The 25,067-nt window shown below is 44.9% G+C and overlaps 1 protein-coding gene across 1 annotated transcript in view; it reads right to left on the bottom strand.

Annotated features, from left to right (window-relative positions):
* Positions 1-25,067, bottom strand: part of LOC126101380 (protein takeout-like) — an 80,103-nt gene that overhangs the window by 25,913 nt on the left and 29,123 nt on the right. The window contains exon 3 of the mRNA XM_049912046.1: positions 7,345-7,437. Within this exon, the coding sequence (XP_049768003.1) occupies positions 7,345-7,437 (93 nt within the window). The remainder of the gene's footprint in view (positions 1-7,344; positions 7,438-25,067) is intronic.

Here is a 25,067-nt window from a genome sequence, read left to right on the forward strand (position 1 = left end):
GTCTTTTCATAGCGCTGCGCATCGATTAAGGCTCCACGCTCGAGAAACTCGACGAGCATAGGGCCTCTGCTGTCGAAGAAGAAGGTCACCGTGACCTTAGTGGAATTTGTGTGAACGGCTCTTGATTTCTTTGGCGAGGGAGATGTGGAAAGTTTCCACTGTTGGTCGTGTAATTTTCCGTCGGACTGTCGGAATGCTGTCGGATGGAATCATTCTGTTGCACAATACCACCAGTCGCACGATAACACCAGTCAGCGATTTGGCAGGGAAACACTTCATCATCTTGCGTACAGCCTGGATCTTTCACAGTGTCATTTTCACATCTTTGGCGACCTGAAGAAAGATATGCGTGGATGTCGGTTTCAGTCGGACGCGGAAGTGCAACATTGTGTGGACTTCTGGATTCCTCAGTGGTAGAAATCGTTCCTCGAAGAAGGACTCCATAGCCTCACCTCTCAGCAGAATAAATATCTTAACGCGTAAGGAATCATTCCATGGTCTATTGCAGTGGGTGTTCCGTTTCATTTGATTGTCCCTTATATACAACTACTTTCATACGATGACTAAGGAGCTATCAGCTTATCACTTTATGCATGCAAGTTTCTGAACAGAATAATATACAGAATATCTGTAAATAAAACTGATAATCTGTTATATGGCAGACACTTTCGTTCCACGGCTGCAAAAATCTTGTTGTGGACTTCAGTCCCAAGACTGATTTGATGCAGCTCTGCATGCTAGCCTACTTTGAGCAAGCCTCTTCACCTCTGCGTAGCTCGCGCAATCTATACTCATTTGAGCCTGCTGACTACATTCAAGCCTTGGTGTCCCTCTACCATTTTTCCCCCACACTTCCTACTATTGCTATACTGACGATTCCTCTTTTTCAGAAATGCTTTTCTCGCAACTGCCAGTCTGCGCTTTATACAAGACCATCCGGGTACCCCTACTGATGTAGTTTTATGCCACCTGCAATTCTGTATCTGGCCTTGAGAAACCACGCGCAGGGCTTTCATATTCTCTCGCTAGCTACGTGAAAGTATTAATCCTACAGAAAAAATGAACAGGACCATTTTGTTGTAATTTTAATGCAGTTCAGTTTTGTACTAAGATCAGTTTTCACTAGAGGCCGTAATTTTCGAATTAGTTAAGAGAAACGTACAAAAATTACCTTCAAACGGACCTCCACTCCCACACTCTGCCTCCACCGTCAAGGATTCCTAGTATGTTGTGCATGACACTCTCTCCTACCACTGTACAATAATTTGTGATGTGAATTATTTCCCACATCGCCCGTTTTTGGTCTTCATTGGCTAGTCTTTTTAGGGCACCAGCTTAGCCGAACACTTAGAAGTTGTAAAATTGATTTTTTTGTTGATTTTACCTAATAATTTTATACATTTCAATGGAATAAAAGGAACAAAAATGAGCACTATGGGACTTAACTTCTGAGGTCATCAGTCCCCTAGAACTTAAAACTACTTAAACGTAGCTAACCTAAGGACATCACACACATCCATGCCCGAGGCAGGACTCGAACCTGCGACCGTAGCGGTCGCGCGGTTCCAGACTGTAGCGCCTAGAACCGCTCGGCCACTCAGGCCGGCGTAAAAGGAACAATTTCATTATTGTATTCGTCAGGCCGTCTGACTACGAAACTACTGTGCTTGTAAGGGTTAAGTTTGTACCGAATTATCAACGTAATTAGCTTTAGCGTAAAACTTAAAAAAAGTATTTTTCCTTTCATTACCCCCACGGGCACGTTTAAACTGATAATGTAATCAAAACAGTCGACTATGCTGGCGGAGTAATAACCCAATCAATAGAGACCAAAAAAGTTCGAATATCGGGAACAGTTCGTGTAGTCGGAAATGTTTGTCCAGTGACAGGACGGAGTGCCACATACAACATACCGACTGGTGTGTCGAGCGTCGGGGTGGATGTGCGTTTGAAGTTCACTCTTCTACTTTTTTCGTGAATAACTAGAAAACCATGCCTTCCAACAAAAACGTATCTTAGTACAAAATTTAACTACATTACATTTCCTACAAAACGTCCCTGTTCATTTCTTCTGTAAGAATAACAGTTCGTGCGTAGCGACTGAGAGAGTATGAAAATCTCGGGTGTGGTTTTTGAAGGGCAGATAAAGAACTGCGGGCTGCATAAAACGACATCGGTAGGGGCAGCTGAATCTCCCTGTATACTCCCTACGTTTGCCATCGTCAGCCACTTTGTTGGCCAAGGAGCAAAACCTGTCTACTACTTTTAGTGTCTCATTTTCTAATCTATTCCCTCAGCATAAGCTGGTTTAATTCAAATACATTCCGTTACCCTTCTTTTCCTTTTGATGACGTTCATCTTATCTCTTTTGAAGACATTATCAACACCATTCAGGTGCTCCTCCAAGTTCTTTGCCGCCTCTGACAGAATTATAACCTTAAAAATTTCATTTCTTCTCCCTGAACTTAAATTCGCTTTCCAAATTTCTCTTTAGTTTCCTTCATAGCTTGTTCCATTTGTGGACTGTATAACATCCTCCTCAACTATGCCTCCTCTTTTATCGTCTTCGACTCTTATAGCTGCAGTCTGGTTTCTGTACAAGTTGTAAATAACATTTCGCTTCCTCTATTTTATCCCTATGGCCACACAAACTTCCAAGGGTGTACTCAAGTAAAAATAGTCAAAAGCTTTCTCTAAATCTACATATGCTATAAACGCAGGTTTGCCTGCTTCCAGGATAAATTGCAGGGTCTGCTTCACCTCGCATGTTCCCACGTTTCTCCAGAACCAAAAGTAATCTTTTCTGAGGTCGGCTTCTAGCATTTTCTCTATTCTTCTGTAAATAATTCATGTCAAAGTCTTGCAACCATGACTTATTAAGCTGATGGTTCGTTAGTTTCCACATCTGGCACAACCTTCCTTCGACGGAACCGGACCTATTAGATTTCCCACTCGGTCTACCTTCTCATAGATATTGCATACAAGGTGGAATAATTTTCTCCTTGAAGGCTCTCCCAAGGATGTCAACAATTTTGAGGGAATTTCGTCTGCTCCAGGGGCACTGTTTCCACTTTTTTAGTGCTCCGTCCAGTTCTCCTCGCAGTATCATATCTCCCGTGTCGTTTTCACCTACTTCATCTTTTCTTTCTATAAAATTGTCCTCAAGTTTATTTCGTTGATATTGATCTTCAGTATACTCCTTCTAGCTTTCAGTTTTCCCTTCTTTTCTCGATACTGGCTTGTCATCTGCTTCTGTTTCCTCCAATTGTCTCCCTGATTTGCTTATAGATGGAATCTGTCTTTTTTACAGTTGTCCATGCTTCTATAGTCTTAGATTTGTGCTTTAGCCACTCCTGCTTAGCCAATTTGCACTTTCTGCATTCTCTTTCGCCTGCTTCATTTGCTGCATTTTTATATTTTCTCCTTTCGTCAGTTAATCATGCTGACAAATAAAACTGCATCAGCTGTAAAGTCCCTTTATTCTTAGGCACTGCAAATTTCACAGCACTTATTGCTTCAGATGAAAATCTGTATGTAAGTGGAAAACAATGACAAAGCGAAATAAATAATCCCAAACCTAAGGTGAAACCGTAATGAAATATGTACTCCTTGGGGTCAAGTCAACATATTACGGGAAGACCCAGCATTCATAGTCAGTTCCATGCAATAGAGTACCCGGAGAAAAGGCATTGCCCCAAGTAATGAGATATTGTGGAGAACACTTCCGGAGAACCTATGGAGAACGTTAAAAAACAATGGAGAGGAATTATGAATAATGTCACAATGGATAAAAAGGAGCTGTAAGAGGCACGCATTGAACGTCAACATTTAGAAGTTAACATCCACTATCATATTGGTACTTAAGTGACAGTCCACCGGCTAAAAACTATTGCCGCCATAATAGCAGTATCTCAAGGAAAATGGTCTGCAGTGTAAGGATTCCCATTAAAATCTAAACTAAAAATTAAACCATAACAAGCAGACGTAATCCAGACCTGAAGGTTGAGCTAGCAATCCAAGTAACTTGCACTGTGGTTGCGCAGGCTATAAAGGTTTTCGTCAGTTAAATTTAGTATCTCTTAAGTTATCCAGAGACTTTTACTAGGCCTTTCCTTTTCATGTATTTGACCCTCTGATGCCTTCGTTATTTCATCTTTCAAACTTACCAACCTGTCTTATATTGTATTTCTTTTCCTTGCTTGAGTCCATTGTGTTCGCTAATGCTCCCTCTGAAACTCTCAATCTGTAGTTCCTTCAATTTATCCAGGTCTATGTCCTTCATTTCCTATCTGTTTTTAAATTTCTTCAGGTGTAATCTGCAGTTCATAAACCAATAAATTATGGTCAGAATCCATATTAGACCCTGCAAATGCCTTATAGTTTAAAATATACTTTCGAAGTCCCTGACTTACCATTATATATCGGTAACTAGTCTGAAACCTTCCAGCGTCCCAGATCTTTTCTACTTACACAACCTTCTTTAATGATTCTTAAACCAAGTGCCATTTATGACTAAATTACGTTCTGTGCATACCAGATGACTTCCTCTTTCAATCCTTTCCCTCAGCCCACATTTTCCTACTCTTTATGCTTCTATTTCTTTTCCTACTACCAACTTTCGGTCCCATATTACCCATGTAATGGTTTTAGCAATGTTTTAATCAATGGCAAAAATGACTTACAGATCACTTTTGGCACTGTCGCAGGAACGGTTGCGTATTGCATATCAGCAAATAAAGCTAGGAGCAAACTGTTGCTGGGTTATCGCCAGTCTTTGGTGTGTGTTTTTTGTCGCAGGCAACCCGATGCGAAGGTGCCGGGTCTCGTCCGTTTTGACTGCCCGCAGAGCGACGTCCCCTTTCACAACTACAGTTTTCCCCGTGGCCAGGCTGCCCCTCTGCCTGCTTCACGACATTCAACAGCGCCTGTTTGTTCTGAATGTTCCCTGATTTTTTTCGTTTCCGAAACTTTTCTCTTTGCCTGAGAGAGCTTACGATAACCGCTCAACAAATGTCTTTCAGTTCTGACCGCTTAAGGTTCACCCAACTTCTTCTGAATGAGCACCTCTACTATTCCAAACAACATCTAAATCCATGATAGCCCCACAAAAGACGCTACAGTCAACTGCTGAATATGTTACAGTGGCTTCAGCAACAAAGAAATGTTTTCATGAGTGTTTCTTGTAGTGTTTGAGTTTGTTTTCACTCATTGCAAAATGACTTTATCCAAAGGGCGTTACTTCATATTTCGACGATATGCTTATTGAAGGGCTTTGGGCAGTGAAACAGAACTTATGCGTTAACTTGGCGTCATCATTTAACAGCTACGAATGCAGTATTTACATTTAATTAATGAGAAATCCAAACGTTACAGTTTCTACTTACCTGCTTCTATCGCTGTTAAGTGCGCAGTACCATTGCAGCTTGACATAGAGCTAGCTATAGATTGGTCAGTTCTGTCGTGTTATTTGACTGGTTCCAGAAAACGGGAATTCAGCTACTAATGTTGGTATATTTGAGAGACAATATGGAAACCCATATGAAGAACAAAAGAGCAATAGCGAGAGCAAGAAAGTTATTATGTTGTGCTATCATATTTTCTAGTATTAATAAATGAAAAGCACCAGTTTGCTTTTGTTCTACAATATTTCTAGTACTCCTTTGAACCAAAAAACCTTATGCCATGACCAAACCAGCATACATCACTGAACAAAAAGTTTACAGGCAATTTAATTTACTGTCTATCACTTGAATTGTACCTGAGTAATTAATTCTGACGAGATGTGAAGCTGTCAACGGCAATTTTGCATTCTAGAAAGCTTTGCTGGTCGCCTTGAACCATCTGACACTGGGGCTTCATTTATCTACGATCGTACTTGAGCTTTGTTTGACATCCCACTACTACGACACATTAGCACAGCAAACCCTTTTAGCCTCAGTAGCAAATACTTGTATAAAGCTAGGTCAAAACATTTCTCAAAAAATTAAGCACGCAGTGAATTGCGGAATTACCTACACAACTTCTAGCTGATACAACATTTAGAGGAATTCCGTTCGCTAAAATGACATTGGCCATCTGTAATAAGTTTGTATCAAGATAGTAAACTATCAGGTTCTTTGCAAAAGGACGTGTGGAAAGAGTGACTAGGAGAAAGGGTAGGATGATTGGACTTGTGAATTTCACGAATAAAAGTGTACTGGTAGATGGCAAAAATTGTAGGGGAAGAGAAAGATTGTAATTTGTCAAAGAAGCAAGTGCTACTATCAGATGGTTGGCACGAGTCCCGAAGAGCCGCATCAAGCAGCCAAATGACTGCTGAAAAAAAAAATACTTTAAAGCCATGACTAAGGAAAATGGCACAGATTTTATGGAGAGATATATCGTTGGTCAGAGTACACAAGTTCATTTTTAACGAACGGTGTTTTTGGGCAACCACAGTCTAAGAATAAAAACAAAAAGGACTAAAACAATGGTGACAGATAAACCGAGGACACAAATAAAGGGAAACATTAAAACAGGAAATACGATAGTGATGCAAGTAAACGAACTTTGGTGCTGAGAAAGTACGATAAACATGTCTAAGAAGTATAATGGATGTTAAAACAATAACCATAATACCGAAACAAAGCTACAAACATACAATCAATTTTCAACAAACAACCTCCTTAATACAGAAATAAGAAAATAATTCAGAGAGGTATTTATTTGGATCATTGTAAGTTATGCTTTTGAAGAGTGGATTCTGGTGAAACACGAAAATAAAAAACCACTAGAGATGTGTAATTGGAGAAGAGCATCAAAATCAACCTGGCCTTAAGCAAAATCCATTGGACGAAACCTAAAAGTATTTAAAGATAAAAGGACATTGATTAACATGCTACAGAGAAGAAAATTAAATTAATTTGACACCTAATACGACACGCCAGCTTCCTATAAATCATTTTAGATGGAAAAATTCCGGTAAAAATCAAAAGGCTTTCCCAGAACACTCGTATAAAATTTTATCGGTGAAGTAAACTGCAGCAACTGAAACAAAATGGCAAAGATGCCGGAAGAAAGAGTAGAGTACCTGTATCAACATGGTGCTGCCCTTATAAAACTTTGTAGAGCTGAAGCAATGTGTGCAAAAATTTATTAACGTCCTGTTGTTGGAAAGCGTGTGGTAGAAGGACGTGATTAGTGTCTTGTGATCAAGTAGGTCGGTAAAACAGGTGGAGGGCAAGAGGGAGAAGAGGAATAGGTGAAGTTGCTCCCTCCCAACACGCGTCACCTCAGTACGCATCTCACTCAGACTTTGAGGACGCTCACCACCATACACACAGAGAGGTATGAGCAGCTACGTACCTGGCGGCAGATGCCTGATCACGTCCTGCAACGCAGCCTTGAGACATTTCCCCATGTCAGGGGCATTCCTCTTGCACACGGCGAACTCGGCGGCTGGAAAAGCAACATAACAGAGTCAGCAGAGTTGTCTAAAGCACTGCAACATAGGAGATTACATTTAAATAAATCTACACGAAACTACTGTATTTCTGATGGTCTGTCACTGCAAGAAGGGTTACATTTGTTCGGACATATTTGTGTAATCAGCTATTAAAAGGGCGGATTCGGCAAAGAAACCGCAGTCTTAACTCGAAACACTCACAATATTTGACAAACAGTTCAGAAAATTTAAAGGAGTTTGTTATTAAAAAGAGCGTGTGGTTTTTTATCTAATCAAATACTAGAGCCATAAAAACATAGCCGTAAATAGTCGATAGGTTTACTATATAGAACGTATCAAAAATTTAGCAATCCCTACTCCACGAGAGTTAGTCATAACGTCTTGTCACCCTGAAAAAATAAAGTTACTTAATAAATTTTTGGTGTTACAACTCGGTAGTAAGACCTGTACGCTCTGGAGTGCCTTATTTTATATAAAAAATAAATAAAAAAGGGAGCTTCAAGAGCTCGAAAAGAAAGAAAGAAAGAATCAGAGGAAAATACTCGCACCGCACAAAACTACTGAGTGGTACATCGAACAAGAGGAAAAACGAAGAACTCTGGAAGTACACTGAGAAGAGCGGGAACACAATGACGAAGCGGAGGTTGAAATTTTACCTACTAAGGATGGATAAACGCAGACTGACCAGAAGGATCTTCAACTACATCATGGGGTTAAAAGCCACACCTAAAAGAGTGGATGAGGTGAAGATAGATACCCCTCCTCAAACCAGAAAAAGACCGCACATGACCCCGTAGCTTTACGAGTTGTGTACGAAAGACCCTGGAGCGAATGGTCAACCGTCGTTTGATCTGGCTGTTAGGTACAAGGCGACTCCTTAGCCGCTCTAGTATGGATTCTGGAGATTTCAGACCACTGTCGACAACCTAACACTGGTAGAGGCGGCTGTTCACCAGCCTATACTACGTAAACATCACTGACTCGGCTTCTTTTTCAATTTCAGTAAGGCGTAAGACTCTGCCTGGAGACAGAATATTTTGGTGAAGTTCGATCAATGGAGCTTTCGTGGCCACCTCGCAGTTTCATGCGGTCTGTCCTGATTAAGCGGTCTTGTGATCAAGTAGGTCGGTAAAACAGGTGGAGGGCAAGAGGGAGAAGAGGAGGAATAGGTGAAGTTGCTCCCTCCCAACACGCGTCACCTCAGTACGCATCTCACTCAGACTTTGAGTCTCGAGTTGGTGACGTTCTGTCGTATCATTTTGAGCAGGGGACCATTGTTCTTCAGCGTACTGTTCCAAGTTTTACCGTCTTTGCATAGCCATAAACAGTATCCTGTGTACGGCAAGGAGTCCTGTACAGTGCTCCTTATTTGTGGAAGATTTTTCTGTGTTCTATTCCCCCTCCAGTGTTGCAACTTACAGTGCAAAGATTAGAGGAGTGGGCTGCAAAGACGGGTTTTCAGTTTTCTGCAGAAAAGGGTGTTTGTGTTGATTTTAATCGTTCTTGTCGTATTTTTAATTTATCTAACGGATACTATTCAATATTTTATAGATCAGTAAGGTTTCTGGGCCTCATTTTTGAAATCTAACTATCGCGGTTACCACACCTGAGAAAGCCAGAACCCAGAAGGCGCTAAATATTGTAAGGTGCATTAGCCACACGTCTTGGGGAGCAGACAGGGTGCGTTGCGCTTTTATTGGGTTTCTGTGCGTTCACGGTTAGACTATGGATGCGCATTATATGGTTCAGCGAGGCCTTCTTACCTGAATATTATTGATGATATCCACCATGAGGGGGTTAGACTGAACGCAGGTGCTTAGAGGACCAGCAGTGTACCCAGCCTCTGTGCTGAGGCTGGGGAACCACCACTTAACATTCAGCGACAGCTCCTCACGTGCGTCAGACGTGTCAGCTCCTCGCTAGTCCCACTTCCCCAACATTCCATACTGTTGCTCGTCTAGGTTCGGAACGTCTCTTTACGAATCGTCCGTTGGCAACGAGGCCATTTGGGATGCGTGCGAAATGTGTGCAGGAGTCACATGGTGTGGAGGAAATACAACCCCAAATCCAGTGTTTCAACTGTCTGCCACTCTGGTTACTGCAGGGGACCAGCGTCATTTTAGATGTAGTGCAGCGCAGGAGACATTGCCCTCCTGCATATATTTTGAATACATTACTTAAGGACATTTTAACTGTGCACCACACCTTTACACCCATCTATACAGATGGTTGAAACAAGGGGACTCTGTTGTCGTGAAAGTCCGATTGCCTCAAGACTTTACTGTCTTCGATCTGAAACTATAAAACTACACGATCTTGCGGGCACTAGATCAGATGAGACGGAATTCTAGTCGTAAACTCATTGCCTTTTCCGATTCTCTGAGTGCCCTTCGAACTCTACAACGCTTGTACCCTCCAGACAAAGTACTTCAGAATATCAAGTATGCCCTCCTCCAACTACACTACTGTCCATTAAAATTGCTACACCACGTAGATGACGTGCTACAGACGCGAAATTTAACCGACAGGAAGAAGATGCTGTGATATGCAAATGATTAGCTTTTCAGAGCATTCACACAAGGTTGGCGCCTACATCGTGCTGACATCAGGGAAGTTTCCAACCGATTTCTCACACACAAACAGCAGTTGACCGGCATTGCCTGGTGAAACGTTGTTGTGATGCCTCGTGTAAGGAGGCGAAATGCGTACCAACACGTTCCCGACTTTGATAAAGATCGGATTGTGGCCTATCGCTATTGCGGTTTATCGTATCGCGACATTGCTGCTCGCGTTGCTCGAGATCCAATATTGTTAGCAGAATATGGAATCGGTGGGTTCAGGAGCGTAATACGGAATGCCGTGTTGGATCCCAACCGCCTCGTATCACTAGCAGTCGAGATGACAGGCATCTTATCCGCATGGCTGTAACGGATCGTGCAGCCACGCCTCGATCCCTGAGTCAACAGATGGAGACGTTTGCAAGACAACAACCATCTGCACGAACGGTTCGACGACGTTTCCAACAGCATGGACTATCAGCTCGGAGACCATGGCTGCGGTTACCCTTGACGCTGCATCACTGACAGGAGCGCCTGCGATGGTATACTCAACGACGAACCTGGGTGCACGAATGGCAAAACGTCAATTTTTCGGATGAATCCAGGTTCTGTTTACAGCATCATGATGGTCGCATCCGTGTTTGGCGACATCGCGGTGAACTCACATTGGAAGCGTGTATTCTTCATCGTCATACTGGCGTATCACCCGGCGTGATGGTATGCGTTGCCATTGGTTACACGTCTAGGTCACCTCTTGTTGGTATTGACGGCACTTTGAACAGTGGACATTTCAGATGTGTTATGACCCGTGGCTCTACCCTTCATTCGATCCCTGTGGAACCCTACATTTCAGCAGGATAATGCACGACCGCATGTTGCAGGTCCTGTACGGGCAAGCAATACGTGATACGTTTTGCAGCGAGATAGGGTAGATGTAGGCCGAGCAGAGCCCTCTCGTGTCGGTCCGACAGGTTCGGTGTTGCGCCTAGTGTAGTCGATGCGGAGCTGTCACACAAGGTTGAAACAATACAGTGACGTCGACGTCAAAGGGAGCCATATCGGCATGTGGGCGAGTTCGAACGGGTCAGAGTGATCGGTGTCCGGGAAACGGGGTTGTCATACCGTGACATTTCGGCTCGCACAGGGCATGCTGCTACGACAGTGATGCGTGTGTGGAAGCAGTGGATAGAGGAAGGTCGTACGCAGCGACGAGCGGCAACTGGACCACGGAACATGACCACACCACGGGATGACCGTCACCTTGTCCGCATGGCCATTATGGACCGTACAGCAGCATCCACAGTGATGGCTCGTCGTTGGAGCACTGCAACAGGTGTGAACCTGTTTGCATCGACGGTTCGTCACCGTCTGCTGCAGGTTGAACTGGTTTGACGCATGCCATTACGTCGGCTTCCATTGTCCAGAAACCACAAGCCCCTCCGACTGCAATTGGCACGTGAACGCCGTAACAGGGGTGCTGAGTGGCGACATGTAATCTTTTCGGATGAGTCCCGCTTCAACGTGTCCTACAGTGATGGCCGCATACGTGTCCTGTTGTAGCGTGGTGAGCGCAACCTGGAGGGCTGCTTTGTGGAGCGGTATAGCGGACAAACGTCAGGTATGATCGTTTGGGGCGCCATTGGTTACAACAACTGATCTCGCCTCGTACGCATAGCCAGCACTTTGGACAGCAACCGGTACCTAACGGAGGTTGTAGAGCCTGAGGTACTCCCCCAACTTCAGGCATCTCCATCGGCCACGTATTGTGAGGAATGCACAGGTCTCTTCGAAGAGTGACGGGTACCATTGCTTCCCTGGCCTGCACGTTCGCCAGACATGTCGCCCATCGAACATGTCTGGGATATGGTTGGTCGGCACCTTGTGCGTCACAGTCCTCCAGTAACTGGCGTCACGGATTTGTGGGCTCGGATACAAACTGCGTGGAAGGAAATCCCTCAGGAACGCATTCAGAACCTTATTGATTCAATGCCAAGGCGTATAGCAGCTCTTATTGCAGCGCATGGTGGCCACACGACATACTGAATAGTTGGGCTCAAACGACAACACACACCATAGTGTTCCGCGTACGGCTCTGGCACATCGTACTGCATCTGTAGCAGCAATATGAGCAGCAGTTGCCACCACATTTATAGAATGTTACACATCGATAACTACAAGGACAGCGCCGAGCCAGACGTCCTGTAGAGCGCATTCCACTGACACCAAAGCACTGCCGTTTGCGACGTCAGTGGTGTCAGGCGAGAGCTCATTGGAAGGCATCTGTTGTGTTTTCTGGCGAAAGCCTGTTCTGACTCGGTGCCAGTGATGGCCCTGTGTTGGTCAGAAGGATACCAGTTGATGGCCTGCAACCAATCTGTCTGCTTGCTAGACACACTGGATGTACACCTGGAGTTAAGATCTGGGGTGCGATTTCGTATCGTGACTGCAAAATTGTATGTCAATCTTGTGATTCTATCTGTTGTGCTGCCATTCATGACCAGCAGTCCATGTGGTGTTTTCCAATAGGATAACGCTCATCGCCGCTGTTGTAACCATACTGGCCGGTTCGACTACAACATCTGTTTTTAGTCGAGCACATATGGGACGTCAGCGGAAGACAACTCCAGTGTCATTCACAAAAGCCATTAAGTGTCCTTGTACTCGTGGACCAAGTGCAACAGGCGTGGAATTCCATCCCACAAATTGACATCCGGCCTCTTTACGACACAATTCACGCACGTTTGCATGCTTGTATTCCACATTATCGCGGTTACACCGGTTATCAATGGACTAGAAGTTCACGTTTGCAGTGACTTACCTCGCATTTACATTAACATGTGACACTACAGTGTTAATCACTTAAAGATGTTACCTAGACATCAGATACGTCTGGACAGTTCTCGAGGTACAATTTTTGCATTTGATTCAAACCAACGGAAATCTAAAACAATAACCGAGATCTGAGCTAAGGACCTTGCTTAAGAACTTTGACATCTAACGATAATACTACACTCCTGGAAATTGAAATAAGAACACCGTGAATTCATTGTCCCAGGAAGGGGAAACTTTACTGACACATTCCTGGGGTCAGATACATCACATGATCACACTGACAGAACCACAGGCACATAGACACAGGCAACAGAGCATGCACAATGTCGGCACTAGTACAGTGTATATCCACCTTTCGCAGCAATGCAGGCTGCTATTCTCCCATGGAGACGATCGTAGAGATGCTGGATGTAGTCCTGTGGAACGGCTTGCCATGCCATTTCCACCTGGCGCCTCAGTTGGACCAGCGTTCGTGCTGGACGTGCAGACCGCGTGAGACGACGCTTCATCCAGTCCCAAACATGCTCAATGGGGGACAGATCCGGAGATCTTGCTGGCCAGGGTAGTTGACTTACACCTTCTAGAGCACGTTGGGTGGCACGGGATACATGCGGACGTGCATTGTCCTGTTGGAACAGCAAGTTCCCTTGACGGTCTAGGAATGGTAGAACGATGGGTTCGATGACGGTTTGGATGTACCGTGCACTATTCAGTGTCCCCTCGACGATCACCAGTGGTGTACGGCCAGTGTAGGAGATCGCTCCCCACACCATGATGCCGGGTGTTGGCCCTGTGTGCCTCGGTCGTATGCAGTCCTGATTGTGGCGCTCACCTGCACGGCGCCAAACACGCATACGACCATCATTGGCACCAAGGCAGAAGCGACTCTCATCGCTGAAGACGACACGTCTCCATTCGTCCCTCCATTCACGCCTGTCGCGACACCGCTGGAGGCGGGCTGCACGATGTTGGGGCGTGAGCGGAAGACGGCCTAACGGTGTGCGGGACCGTAGCCCAGCTTCATGGAGACGGTTGCGAATGGTCCTCGCCGATACCCCAGGAGCAACAGTGTCCCTAATTTGCTGGGAAGTGGCGGTGCGGTCCCCTACGGCACTGCGTAGGATCCTACGGTCTTGGCGTGCATCCGTGCGTCGCTGCGGTCCGGTCCCAGGTCGACGGGCACGTGCACCTTCCGCCGACCACTGGCGACAACATCGATGTACTGTGGAGACCTCACGCCCCACGTGTTGAGCAATTCGGCGGTACGTCCACCCGGCCTCCCGCATGCCCACTATACGCCCTCGCTCAAAGTCCGTCAACTGCACATACGGTTCACGTCCACGCTGTCGCGGCATGCTACCAGTGTTAAAGACTGCGATGGAGCTCCGTATGCCACGGCAAACTGGCTGACACTGACGGCGGCGGTGCACAAATGCTGCGCAGCTAGCGCCATTCGACGGCCAACACCGCGGTTCCTGGTGTGTCCGCTGTGCCGTGCGTGTGATCATTGCTTGTACAGCCCTCTCGCAGTGTCCGGAGCAAGTATGGTGGGTCTGACACACCGGTGTCAATGTGTTCTTTTTTCCATTTCCAGGAGTGTATATAAACAAATACTGTACATAGAAATCTAGCAAAACTATGCTTCACTAGGAAAATGGAAAATAAGTTCTAAATATCGGCGAATAAAAACGGACTGCAGTGCCTGAGACACTAAGCAGAGATTCCAAGACTACTCTTCCGACGAGATGAAAACGGAAATTTTGCCATTAGCGTACATTTTCAACTTTGTTTTAAGAAAAGGAGTGGGAGGTCCGTGCCGCGAGGGTGATAGATGGCAGACGGGACAAAGAAAGTCTTCATAGAATTCGAAGAGGTGAGAATACGACGAACGATTAGTTGGTTCCGGAACTACCCTCCTCCAGACACCATCGGGTAGATTGCAGAGTACGATTTAGATGTAGATATAGATGTAGGTAAAGTCCCTAACGCCTGCAAAGTATGGAAGATGCCTTTATACATCATTGTATGTCAAATGAGTGATTTGATGATGGCTGGCGGAAAGTAATCTGAGACGGCCGTTGTTGACCGAGCGGTTCTAGGCGCTTCAGTCTGGAACCGCGCGACCGCTACGGTCGCAGGTTCAAATCCTGCCTCGGGCATGGATGTGTGTGATGTCCTTAGGTTAGTTAGGTTTAAGTAGTTCTAAGTTCTAGGGGACTCATGACCTGAGATGTTAAGTCCCATAGTGCTGAGAGCCATTTGAACCATTTTTTGAAAGTAATCTGACGTTTCTTTCGAGAGACACATTGTATGCAGTGTTATTATCTTCTCTTCTTTTAGTGTTCATGCCTGAGGTTGGCTTGCAGCAGAGCACCATTCCCCTCTTCTGTCTGCCTTCCTCTTCGTTTCCACATATGTGTTACATCCAGCATCATTCATGATCTGTTGCATGTATGATGTTCATCGTCGGTCCGGCCGATTCCTTCGTTGAATAGATTCTTCTGCTATTGTCCCAATGATGTTGTTGTGTCTTAGAATGTGCCCTACAAGTTTGTCTGTTCTTGTTTGGATGTTCCTCCACAGAGATCTGATTTCTAAGAACCTCTTCATCTGCAGGGTTCTACCCGTCTTCTCTCTTCTCTTCCCATTGTCCAAGTTTCACATCCGTATAGGGCCACACTCCAAACGAAAGCTTTCATGATACGTTTCATTGTTTTCAGACTGATGTTGTTGCTGGTGAGTAAGTTCCTTCTCAGATTAAATGCAATTTTGGCCTGTCGTAGTCTGCTCACAATTTCTTTCCAGTTTCTATCATCCCTTGTGGTTTTGCTTCCCAAGTAGGTAAATTCCTCTATCGCTTCCAGCACTTCTCTTCCAATTCTCATTCTCCAAAGTTCATATTCCGCCTCTGTACTGCATACATCTCTTTAGTCCTTTTCTTGTTTATTCTCATTCCATACTTATTGCATAGAATCCTTTCCATTGTTCTGAGGACTGCTACCTCATATAGAAACTCAGTATCACACGTATGTCTTTGTACTTCATTCCACTTTTCCTCAGCATTCTGAATACATCTTGCCAGATAACGTTATCAAATGTATTTTCCAGGTCTACAAAGGTGGTTTATGTTTCTGTAATTGCTTCTCGATAAGGAGACACAGTGCCAGAATCGCTTCTCTTGTTCCCAATCCCCTTCTGAAACCAAATTGGTCTTCACTCATTCCATCCTCCACCTTCTCTTCAATTCTCTTCAGCATTATTTCTATTAGAATTTTTGATGCATGTAATGTTAGGCTTAAAGTTCGGTACAGTTCACATTTTGTAGGTGCTGTCTTCTTTGGTGTAGGAACAATGTTGCATTTCTGGAAGTCTGTCGGTATATCTCCTTTGTTATAGATGGACCTAATAAGCATCATTTTCATGCTGTCATCAGAATTCTTTATTAGTTCTCTAGGGAAGTCATCAATACCCGTTGTTTTGTTGTCCTGTATTTCTTTTAGAGCTTTGTCAAACTCTTTTTGCAGAATATTATCTCTCTCGTCATCTTCGTCTACCTGCCCTTCTTTTCCTATTATTTCCTCCGAAAGAGGTCATCCAACTCCTCAATGTATTCTTTCCATTTCTTCACCATGTCTCCACCAAACAGCATTTTCCCCTCTTTATTTTCTATTGTGCCTGAGAGTGTTGTTTTACGTTTGTTAAAAAATTCATTTGCTGTCCTGTAGGCTAAATCAGTTCTCCGTTTTGCATATTTCTTCCGCTTCCCTGCAAATTTTCTCTTGCTTTCCTATCTTCTCTATTGACTAGAATCCTTAATTTTCTGTATCCAGATTTTTCTTGTTCATCAGTTGCATTCTTCTTTGCCAGTCCCTCGGTGTACAGTTTTACTGTCTTCTTCTTCAGACATCTGAATCTGAGTGAACTTTTCATCAAGACTTGGTTATGGTCACTGTCCATGTCTGCAGACGGATAGCTCTTGCAATCTTTTAACTGGTTCCTACAATGAGCTTTCACTAGAATGTAATCAATCTGTTGCTTCCTCAGGCCTCCAGGGGCCTTCCATGTGTATCTTCTTCGTTTATGATGTTGGAAAAATGTGTTTGCAACAACTAACTGCTGCATTGAGCAGAACTCGATTAGTCGATCTATTCTTTCATTCCTTCTTCCAAGTTCACATTTGCCAACAATTCCTTCCTACGGTTCTTCACTCGCAATCGCAATCCAGTCCCCCATCACAATCAGGTTTTGATCTCCTTTAACATTTCTCATCGCATTACTTATTTTTTCGTATATTCCGTCAGTGACTGCACCTTCTTCTTTCGACATTGGCATGTATATTTGTAGACATGCCAATGTAGTTTCAAGCTTAACTAGTATTATTCGTGAGCTGTATTGCACGTATCCCTTAGATGTGAGCCATAGTTTTTCCTCAAAATTATTTCAACTCCTCCCATTCCTGATCTAACCTGGTCAGTTCTGGTGTGAATGACGCTGTATTCTTCAGACCGGAAATCACCTGTTTACGGGCATCTCATCTCCGACATGCCTAGGATATCGATTTCCAGACTTCCATTTCAAGTTTTAGGTTTTTGGCTATACTGAAGCAGTGTTCTCACATTCCAAGTTGCTATGTTAAAATTGGGATTCTTGATTCACTTTGTCTGTATCTTTCGCAGTCCCCACCCGGAGATCCGATTGGGGGACTATTTTATCTCCGGAAAATATTACAGAAGATACTGGCATAGTTTACTGCTGGTGCTTCGGATATCCGTATTTCTTTAATGTGGTGGTTTCCCGTTGCCTTCCACATCCTGTGCCGTAGGCCATCAGCTGGTTCTTCCGCTTTTGGAAATGATTTCTCTCTACCGCGTGGAGGTGTAAATAAGGAGTTTCCTTTCAGAGGGTGTGGGACCTTAACGGCATTTCCTAGTCCCCTCCAGTACTTTATAGATTATATAGGATATCATTATAGTAACGGCATTATGCAATTACTGTGACGGGTTTCCTGCATAATTGGACCGATGATAGCCGTGTGAGTGGTAAATCTGTCTGCGAACAGCGAAAGGTGAAGTCAGCATGGGGTGGCACGTTCACATCCGGAAGGCTTCATCTTGTAAATCGATATAAGGCTGGAATTAGATACCAGCAAATGCTAGCTTTGGCACCTGTCCTTAGTAGTTTAGACAGTGAAGCTACAAACGGAAAAAGCGAACGTCTGTACTGTGGTCCTGTTGATTCAACAATTTCCCAAGACTTGGCATTCGCCGCTATTGCAGCGTCAGTAACTTACTGTATAATATGCCCGCCTCCGTGGCCGAGGTCGCTAAGCCTAAGCCTCGGAAATAGTACGTTGGAATCCTGATGGTGGATGAAATTTTTTCCCCAGTGTTTCGTTGGTAAGCGAAGGAAAGACGATGGCGTAAGGTTGCTGATCACCAGACTTTGCATCAATGTGCTGCAATAAATTCCACAGTATCTTCTGTAGTGGGGCGCATGTGACACTGTTGTTGGCGATCCGTCTGTCGGATGGGAACGCTAGAATCGGCGACTCACTCGTTGCTATTCGAGAGGAGTAGGATGTGTGCCGACATTGGGTTCCACCATCCCCCTTCTCTCGTCATCATCATACGACACAAGTACAGAACCACGCTATACACACGCACATTGCTGTAATGTGAGCTGAGCGCTGTATTAACGACGCGTAGCTATGACATGTTGGTAGTAATGTACAGAGTGAACGAAAGGCATTTAGTAATCAAGTACTGGATCTCGAATTTAGTTCAGCCATCAGGATAAATAGGTTACGTTCCTGCTAATGCACTGCTGTTACAGTCGAAAACATGAATGCTGGAGTTATGATGAGGAAAATTAAATTGTCAGACTTGTGCTAATTTCTGGCTAAGAATATAGACAGCTAGACAGCCAGACGTGTCTGAGTGAGGCAACACGACCTACATCCCCCGGGTGTGCGCAGTTCTCTAACAGTGGTGGATGGACTGCTATTCATGGCTTGTGTCGTGAAATTGCTTTTGCGATTTCTCACATATACAGTGTGGTCAGAAAAAGGTTGAAATGCTTCTAAGGACGTTGTATAGTAGGTTGTGCTGAGAAATAATTGTTCAGAAAAAATTCGATACGTTGTGCCTTTTCCGAGTTAACTGACATTTAAGGAGCCAATGACGGCGTTGCGCTCGCAGATTCAAGCGACTCACCAGAGACAATGTCGCCGAATCTGCTGCTAGCTTGATTTCCTAAGACAAAACAAGAGATCGATACAGAAACTGGAAATGGAATGGTAATAAGGATCGAATACGAGCGAAAGGCTGAGCAGTTCCATGCACTATCATCTACGCTATGAGAACAGCTGACACTAATTGAATCTGGCAGGCCTCTTGAATCTACGCGCGCAATGGCCTGATTGGCTGACTTAGTGCCAATTAACTCGGAAACAGCGCAACGAATCTAATTTTTTTCTAGACGACTCTTTCTCTCCAGAAACTGTCCTGCAACACCCTTACAAGCTTTTCAAACTCATTCTGACCACCCTGTATTTATAAAACCAAATTGCTAAAATAGACTCCCCATCACCTGGTTCCAATTCAAGGTTGTCTATGTAATTGCTTCCAGAGGCAACAAAAATTTCACCTTTATTACATGGTGATGGAATTTAAAAAGATGCTGTCACAATCCTCTCACTAAGCAGTATAATTTTCGGTTAAAGACTTCATACAATAAAGCAAGTTAGTAACTGTCTATGTGTCTTGAGGCAGTGTGACTCATGGCGTGCAAATGAACCAGACTATATTCATCCAGCATTGGACCTCTCAGGGGCTCAGCATTCGTTTGCTGAGTACAGGCTTGGCGACCCCAGGGTTCCTACGCTGGGGACTGGTAAGTGCCACCTGTCCTCTGTCACCGTAAGCTCTGGGCATGCTTCAGCAACCACCATTCGACACGGCAGTGGAATGTTGTGTATCACAGAGAATGTGGATCTTGGCTTGACAGCAAAGACCGCGAGGGTGGTAAAAACCTCTTTGAAAATTTACTGGCGTAAGCTGCCACCGGCACACCACGCAGCAAAGAGGTTGCGAGACGATAGATAGAGGCCAAAAACAGACCTGGAGGAAATGTGGCGCCAACGATCTCTTGGCCGCCAGTATATAGGATCGCTTCTGCAGACTGGAGGTCGAGTCTGTTCGAGTCTGTCGCAGTGAGTAAGTTCCAGTGTCATCAGTCACAGCCCAGCGGGAATCGCAGTAGCAGCAAGCTCTGCCACTAACTCAGAGACAGTCATCACATAGCAATATGTAGTGTACATAGTGGACTTTTTACTTCACGATCAGTGAGGTTAACGTGGACTACACAGAAGAGCTTGTACCACAACGAATATCTTAAGTACACTTTCCATTCTTATGAATAAAGAACCCAGTTAATCTATACATGCAGTATGTGCTATAGAAAGAGGATACCGGCCACCAACGAACACCCTCTCCTTTCTTCCCATGGTACAGCTCTACAGAGACAACGAGACAACATAAAAAACTCTCAATCCATGGGACGACCATGGAGCACCTTAATTGTTCAAAAACTGCTCGCATTTGATCAGGTAGATCACGTTAACACTGTTACCCATCCCAAAAAGAGGAGCTGTGAGGGTATCTCTCCTGAGCATACTCCTCAGAAATGTACATTCAGTGACAATAACAGGGCACAGGTGTGTCAAAATGTTTTTGTGATAGTTAAAAGAGCCGAGAGAACCTTTGCTAAGATGTCCCCATTCTTCATCCAGAAAGGTTTAGATGGTATTACGATTAGTCTGAAGACAGTTAAACAGCTTCGTAATGGTATGTTGCTGATTGAAACGGCCACTTAAGGGCAAGTACAGAGGCTTCTAAAAGCAACTGGATTGGGTGACTAACCTCTTACTGCTGAACTGCAAAAAAAAACCTTAAATTCCAGCCATAGTATGACAACGTGTGAAGACCTAATGGATGAGGACAGCAGTGTCTTACAATGGGAATGGGCAGACGATGGTGTTTCGGAAGTTCAAAATGTGAAGAAGACAGCGAATGGGCAGCTTGAACCAACACCTATATTCATTCTAACTTTCAATACGCAAGACCTGCCCAGCCACATTAAGGCAGATTTCTTACACTTACTGGTTCGCCCTTTTCTCCAAATCCCATGCGATGTTTCAAGTGTCAAAGATAACATTGCGTGTAATGGTCGTGCTACTTGTGGGAACTGTCATCAACAAGGTCATGAACAAGGTGTGGAATGTTCATCTCCAAAAGTACGTGTTAATTGCTCTAACATGCATTCAGTCTGGAATAGAGAGTGCCCCGTCTATAGGGACGAAAAGAAAATTCAGGAACTTAAAGTTACACGTCGCGTGTCATATGCCGAAGCAAAGAAGCTGTTTAAATCACTGCATCTCCCTTCATTCGCTACCTTATTTCCATCAGCTGTGAAACAGCCCATAGTTAAAGTCAGTGTGACGATGCAAACGGAAGTGGCGACTGCCACCACTAACAAGCCAGGCTCTGGTAACACTGCGCTTTCCAGAGACTCAGTCACACAAACTTCTCAGAGCGAAAACGTGGAGCCACTGCCCCCAACAGCAACCGTCCCACTGGCACCGACTGGTACACTCATTCAGGAACCTCCCATGTTTCAGCTCAGCAAGGGAAAGCCACCACAAAGACCAAGTCAAAGTCCAGTGGAATAGTCCCTAAACACCAACAGTGAAACCGGCTACTGCTACTGCTATTAACTATTTGGCAATGGATGTGGTTCCAATCGGCCACTCACTAACCCTACTAGTCCACCACCAATGACCTCACGTTCCCCACCACGGTGCAAAGAGAAAGGGAAAACAAACTTTCCGAATCGATAACGAACATCTTGCAGTGGAACTGAAATGGCTTCAGAGCTCGCGTGGATGAAGTTCTTCACACGGACCAGACTCGTGTGTGTGTGTCTTCAGGAAACACATTTCAAGGAATCCGGTACCCCTGTGTGTAGCGGTTATCATCTACAACGATGATATGATCTTCATGGTGACAGAGCTCAGTGAGGAGTGGCAGTGTTCTTCAATGACACTCTTTACTCCTCCCCTGTAACGGTAATCACCACACTACAGGCAGTTGCTGTCACTGCGCATTTTGTGTCCTTTCAGAGCCTTCTGTTCCCTCTACCTTCCGCCACAGGCACCACTCGATGACGAAGCACTTTCCGAGCTGATCGAAAGCTTCCGCCCCGTTTGTGCTCTTAGGGGATTTTAATGCCCATAATATTCTATGGGGTAGTCTGTCCACATGCTCGAGGGGATGAGTGGTTGTAAGTGTAATACAATCTGACACCACACATCTCCTGAATACGGGCTCCATGACACATTTTTGCACAGCCACAGGCACATTCTCCACCACTCATTTGCTCTACTGCTCTGGCAGACTCTGTGACCACTTTCATATTATGACACCCTTTTACAACGAATGGAGACTGAAGGAACACCACCCAATTGGGTGCTATCCAAGGCTAAATGGACGCTTTATAGGCAGCTGGCTGTGCTTGAGCGCAGGAACAGTATCCACGACTTGTTGGGTCAAATTACCGCTGTAATCCACGCTACCGCTCTATACCTTAATCGTCAGGCCGTCACAGAAGGAAACCTGTTGCTTGGTGGAATGATCAGTGTCGTTGCGCTATATGGGACAGCCGGACAGCGCTACGCAGGTTGCAGCACAGGCCAACAGCAGAGAAACTTTGAGCCTTACGGTTAACGAGAGCCAAAGCCCGACGGACAGTGAAGGAGAGCAAGAAGCAATCATGACACGAGTTTCTCAAGTCCATTAATCGGTCAATTTCCGCTACTGCAGTATGAGGATTCGTAAGGAAGATATCTGGGAAACGGATGTTCTGTCCATTAGCTGCCGTAAAGGACAATGGAGTCCGGAAAGTAGCTGCAGCTTGGGAGACGGCTCACGGGCCAGACTTATACGTTATCGTATACTACCGCACCTTAACCCTGCATCTAAAGAAATATTACTTGCTCTTTTTAATAACATACGGAGAGACGGGGAATATCGCGTCCCTTGGAATGAATGCATAATGGTCCCCATTCTTAAACCAGGGAAGAAGCACACACTACCTGCCAACTATCAGAGTGTCGCTCTTGCCTGCCAGCTGTGTAGGAAGCTAGAGCGGATGGTCAGCTCCAGGCTAGTGTGGACTCTGGAATCTCAAAATCTCCTCAGTCGTTTCCAGTGTGGATTTAGAAGATATGTTTCCACTCTTGATAATCTCATCCTACTGGAGGCGGCTATACAAGAGGCATTCCTATGGAAACAGTATTTAATATCCGTTCTTTTTGACGTTGAAAAAGCATACGACACTCCGCAGAGACACAATATACTTTTTCAGCTACATGAATGGGTCCTTCGAGGCCGCCTCCCCGTTTTCCTGCACTTCTTTCTTGTTGAACGTTAACGTTTTAAACGTGACTTTGTTCGCAGTTGCGATCAATGGTAGGTCGTCTGCATTGAGGAGTGCTGTGCAGTGCTCATTGTTTGTGGATGATGTTTCTATTTTATGTTCCACTTCTAGTCCGATATCTTCCACTCGTCAGTTACAGTTGACACTTAAGCGACTGGAAGAATGGTCTGCTCGGACAGGTTTTAATTTCTCCCCAGAGAAAACAGTATGTACTGATTTTAATCGTGATCTTTCTCTTTTTACACCTCCGGAACTAAGCCCTGCGCGATACAGTTTTACATTTTAAGGAGACGCTGTGGTTTTCAGATCTGTTATTTGATAGCAAACTTACTTGGCTGCCACATCTCAAGGAGCTCAAAACACTAGCCCTTAAAGTGCTCGATATTGTAAAATGCTGAAATGGGAAGAACTGGGGTGCAGGTAGATACTGCCTGCTGCAGTTCTATAAGGGTTTCGTGCGATCGCATCTTGATTATGGCTGTACGGTCTATGGCTCGGCATGACCAATATATTTAAATATGCTGGACTCCGTACACCACGAGGGCATCAGGTTGGGCTCAGGAGCCTATAGGACGAGCCCTACACATAGCCTGTGTGCAGAAACTGGGGAGCCGCCATTCGGTGCTCGGCGGCGGTTCCTTGTGGCTAAACAGGCGCTCAAGCTCTGGTCGTTTCCGACTTCGTTGGCTTTCCCTGCAGCTATTTATATCTGCACATCTCTAGAACCACTCTATCGCACGTATCCACGAGGGACGAAACGTTCGGTGTTCAGGCAAAAGAGCTCCGCCAAACATTCAGTGAGAGGGTAGGTGCAAAGCTCCGCCCTGGTTGTTATTGAAACCTAGGATGATTCTAGATTTGACAGAGTGCAACAAATTGTTCACTGCAGATTACGTTTTTAAGAATAAATTTCGTATCGTTTTAAATGAGAATCGGGACTGTAGCGTGGTAAACACAGATGGGTAAAAAGAGGGGCAAGCTGTCGGTTATTCGGTCATTTTTTCTGTCTCTGTCTTTAGGTTCCGTCTGCCTTGTGCGTTTACTATCTCCGACGCCGAACTTTATGCGATTTTTGAAGCTGTGGATCAGATGAAACGCGAACGTGGATCCCTATTTCTCATCTGTTCTGATCCGATTAGTGCGCTGCAGACAATCCAGTTTAAGTACCCAGCGGATAGAACTGTTCAGAACATCCACGACGCCGATCTGCACTTGCAACGACAAGGAAATGAGGTCTCATTCTGTTGGGTTCCAGGACACGTGGGTATTTGTGGGAATGAATTGGCCGATACTACAGCAAAGGAGTCTTATACCCTTCCCAACGTAACTGACTGCCCCATCACTCTGTGCGCTGCGCACTCTTTGCTGCGAAGGTCTGATACGTGTCTCTGGGAGCTGGGCGTGAGGGAAAATAAGTTGCGATCAATAAGAGAGACAGTGAAGCCATGGCGCACCTTCTTCCGGCCAGTTAAAATTAATGAAGTCTGTTTAACGCGACTTCGGATAGGACACATCCCCCTGACCCATCTCTTCCTCTTCAGACGTGAAGAACCGCCTGTTTGTGATGCATGTGGTGTGCTGATTACGGTTCGCCACATTTTAACCGACTGTGTTTTATATAATGACGAGAGGGTTCAAGCTTGTTTACAGACAGACCTGCCCTCAATTTTAAGTGATGATGAGCTGAATGTGGCACGCGTTTTACGGTTTTGTCTTCACTTCTACCTAAGCTCTTTAGG

Source organism: Schistocerca cancellata, chromosome 9, assembly GCF_023864275.1.
Source record: "Schistocerca cancellata isolate TAMUIC-IGC-003103 chromosome 9, iqSchCanc2.1, whole genome shotgun sequence".
Classification (NCBI taxonomy): domain Eukaryota; kingdom Metazoa; phylum Arthropoda; class Insecta; order Orthoptera; family Acrididae; genus Schistocerca; species Schistocerca cancellata.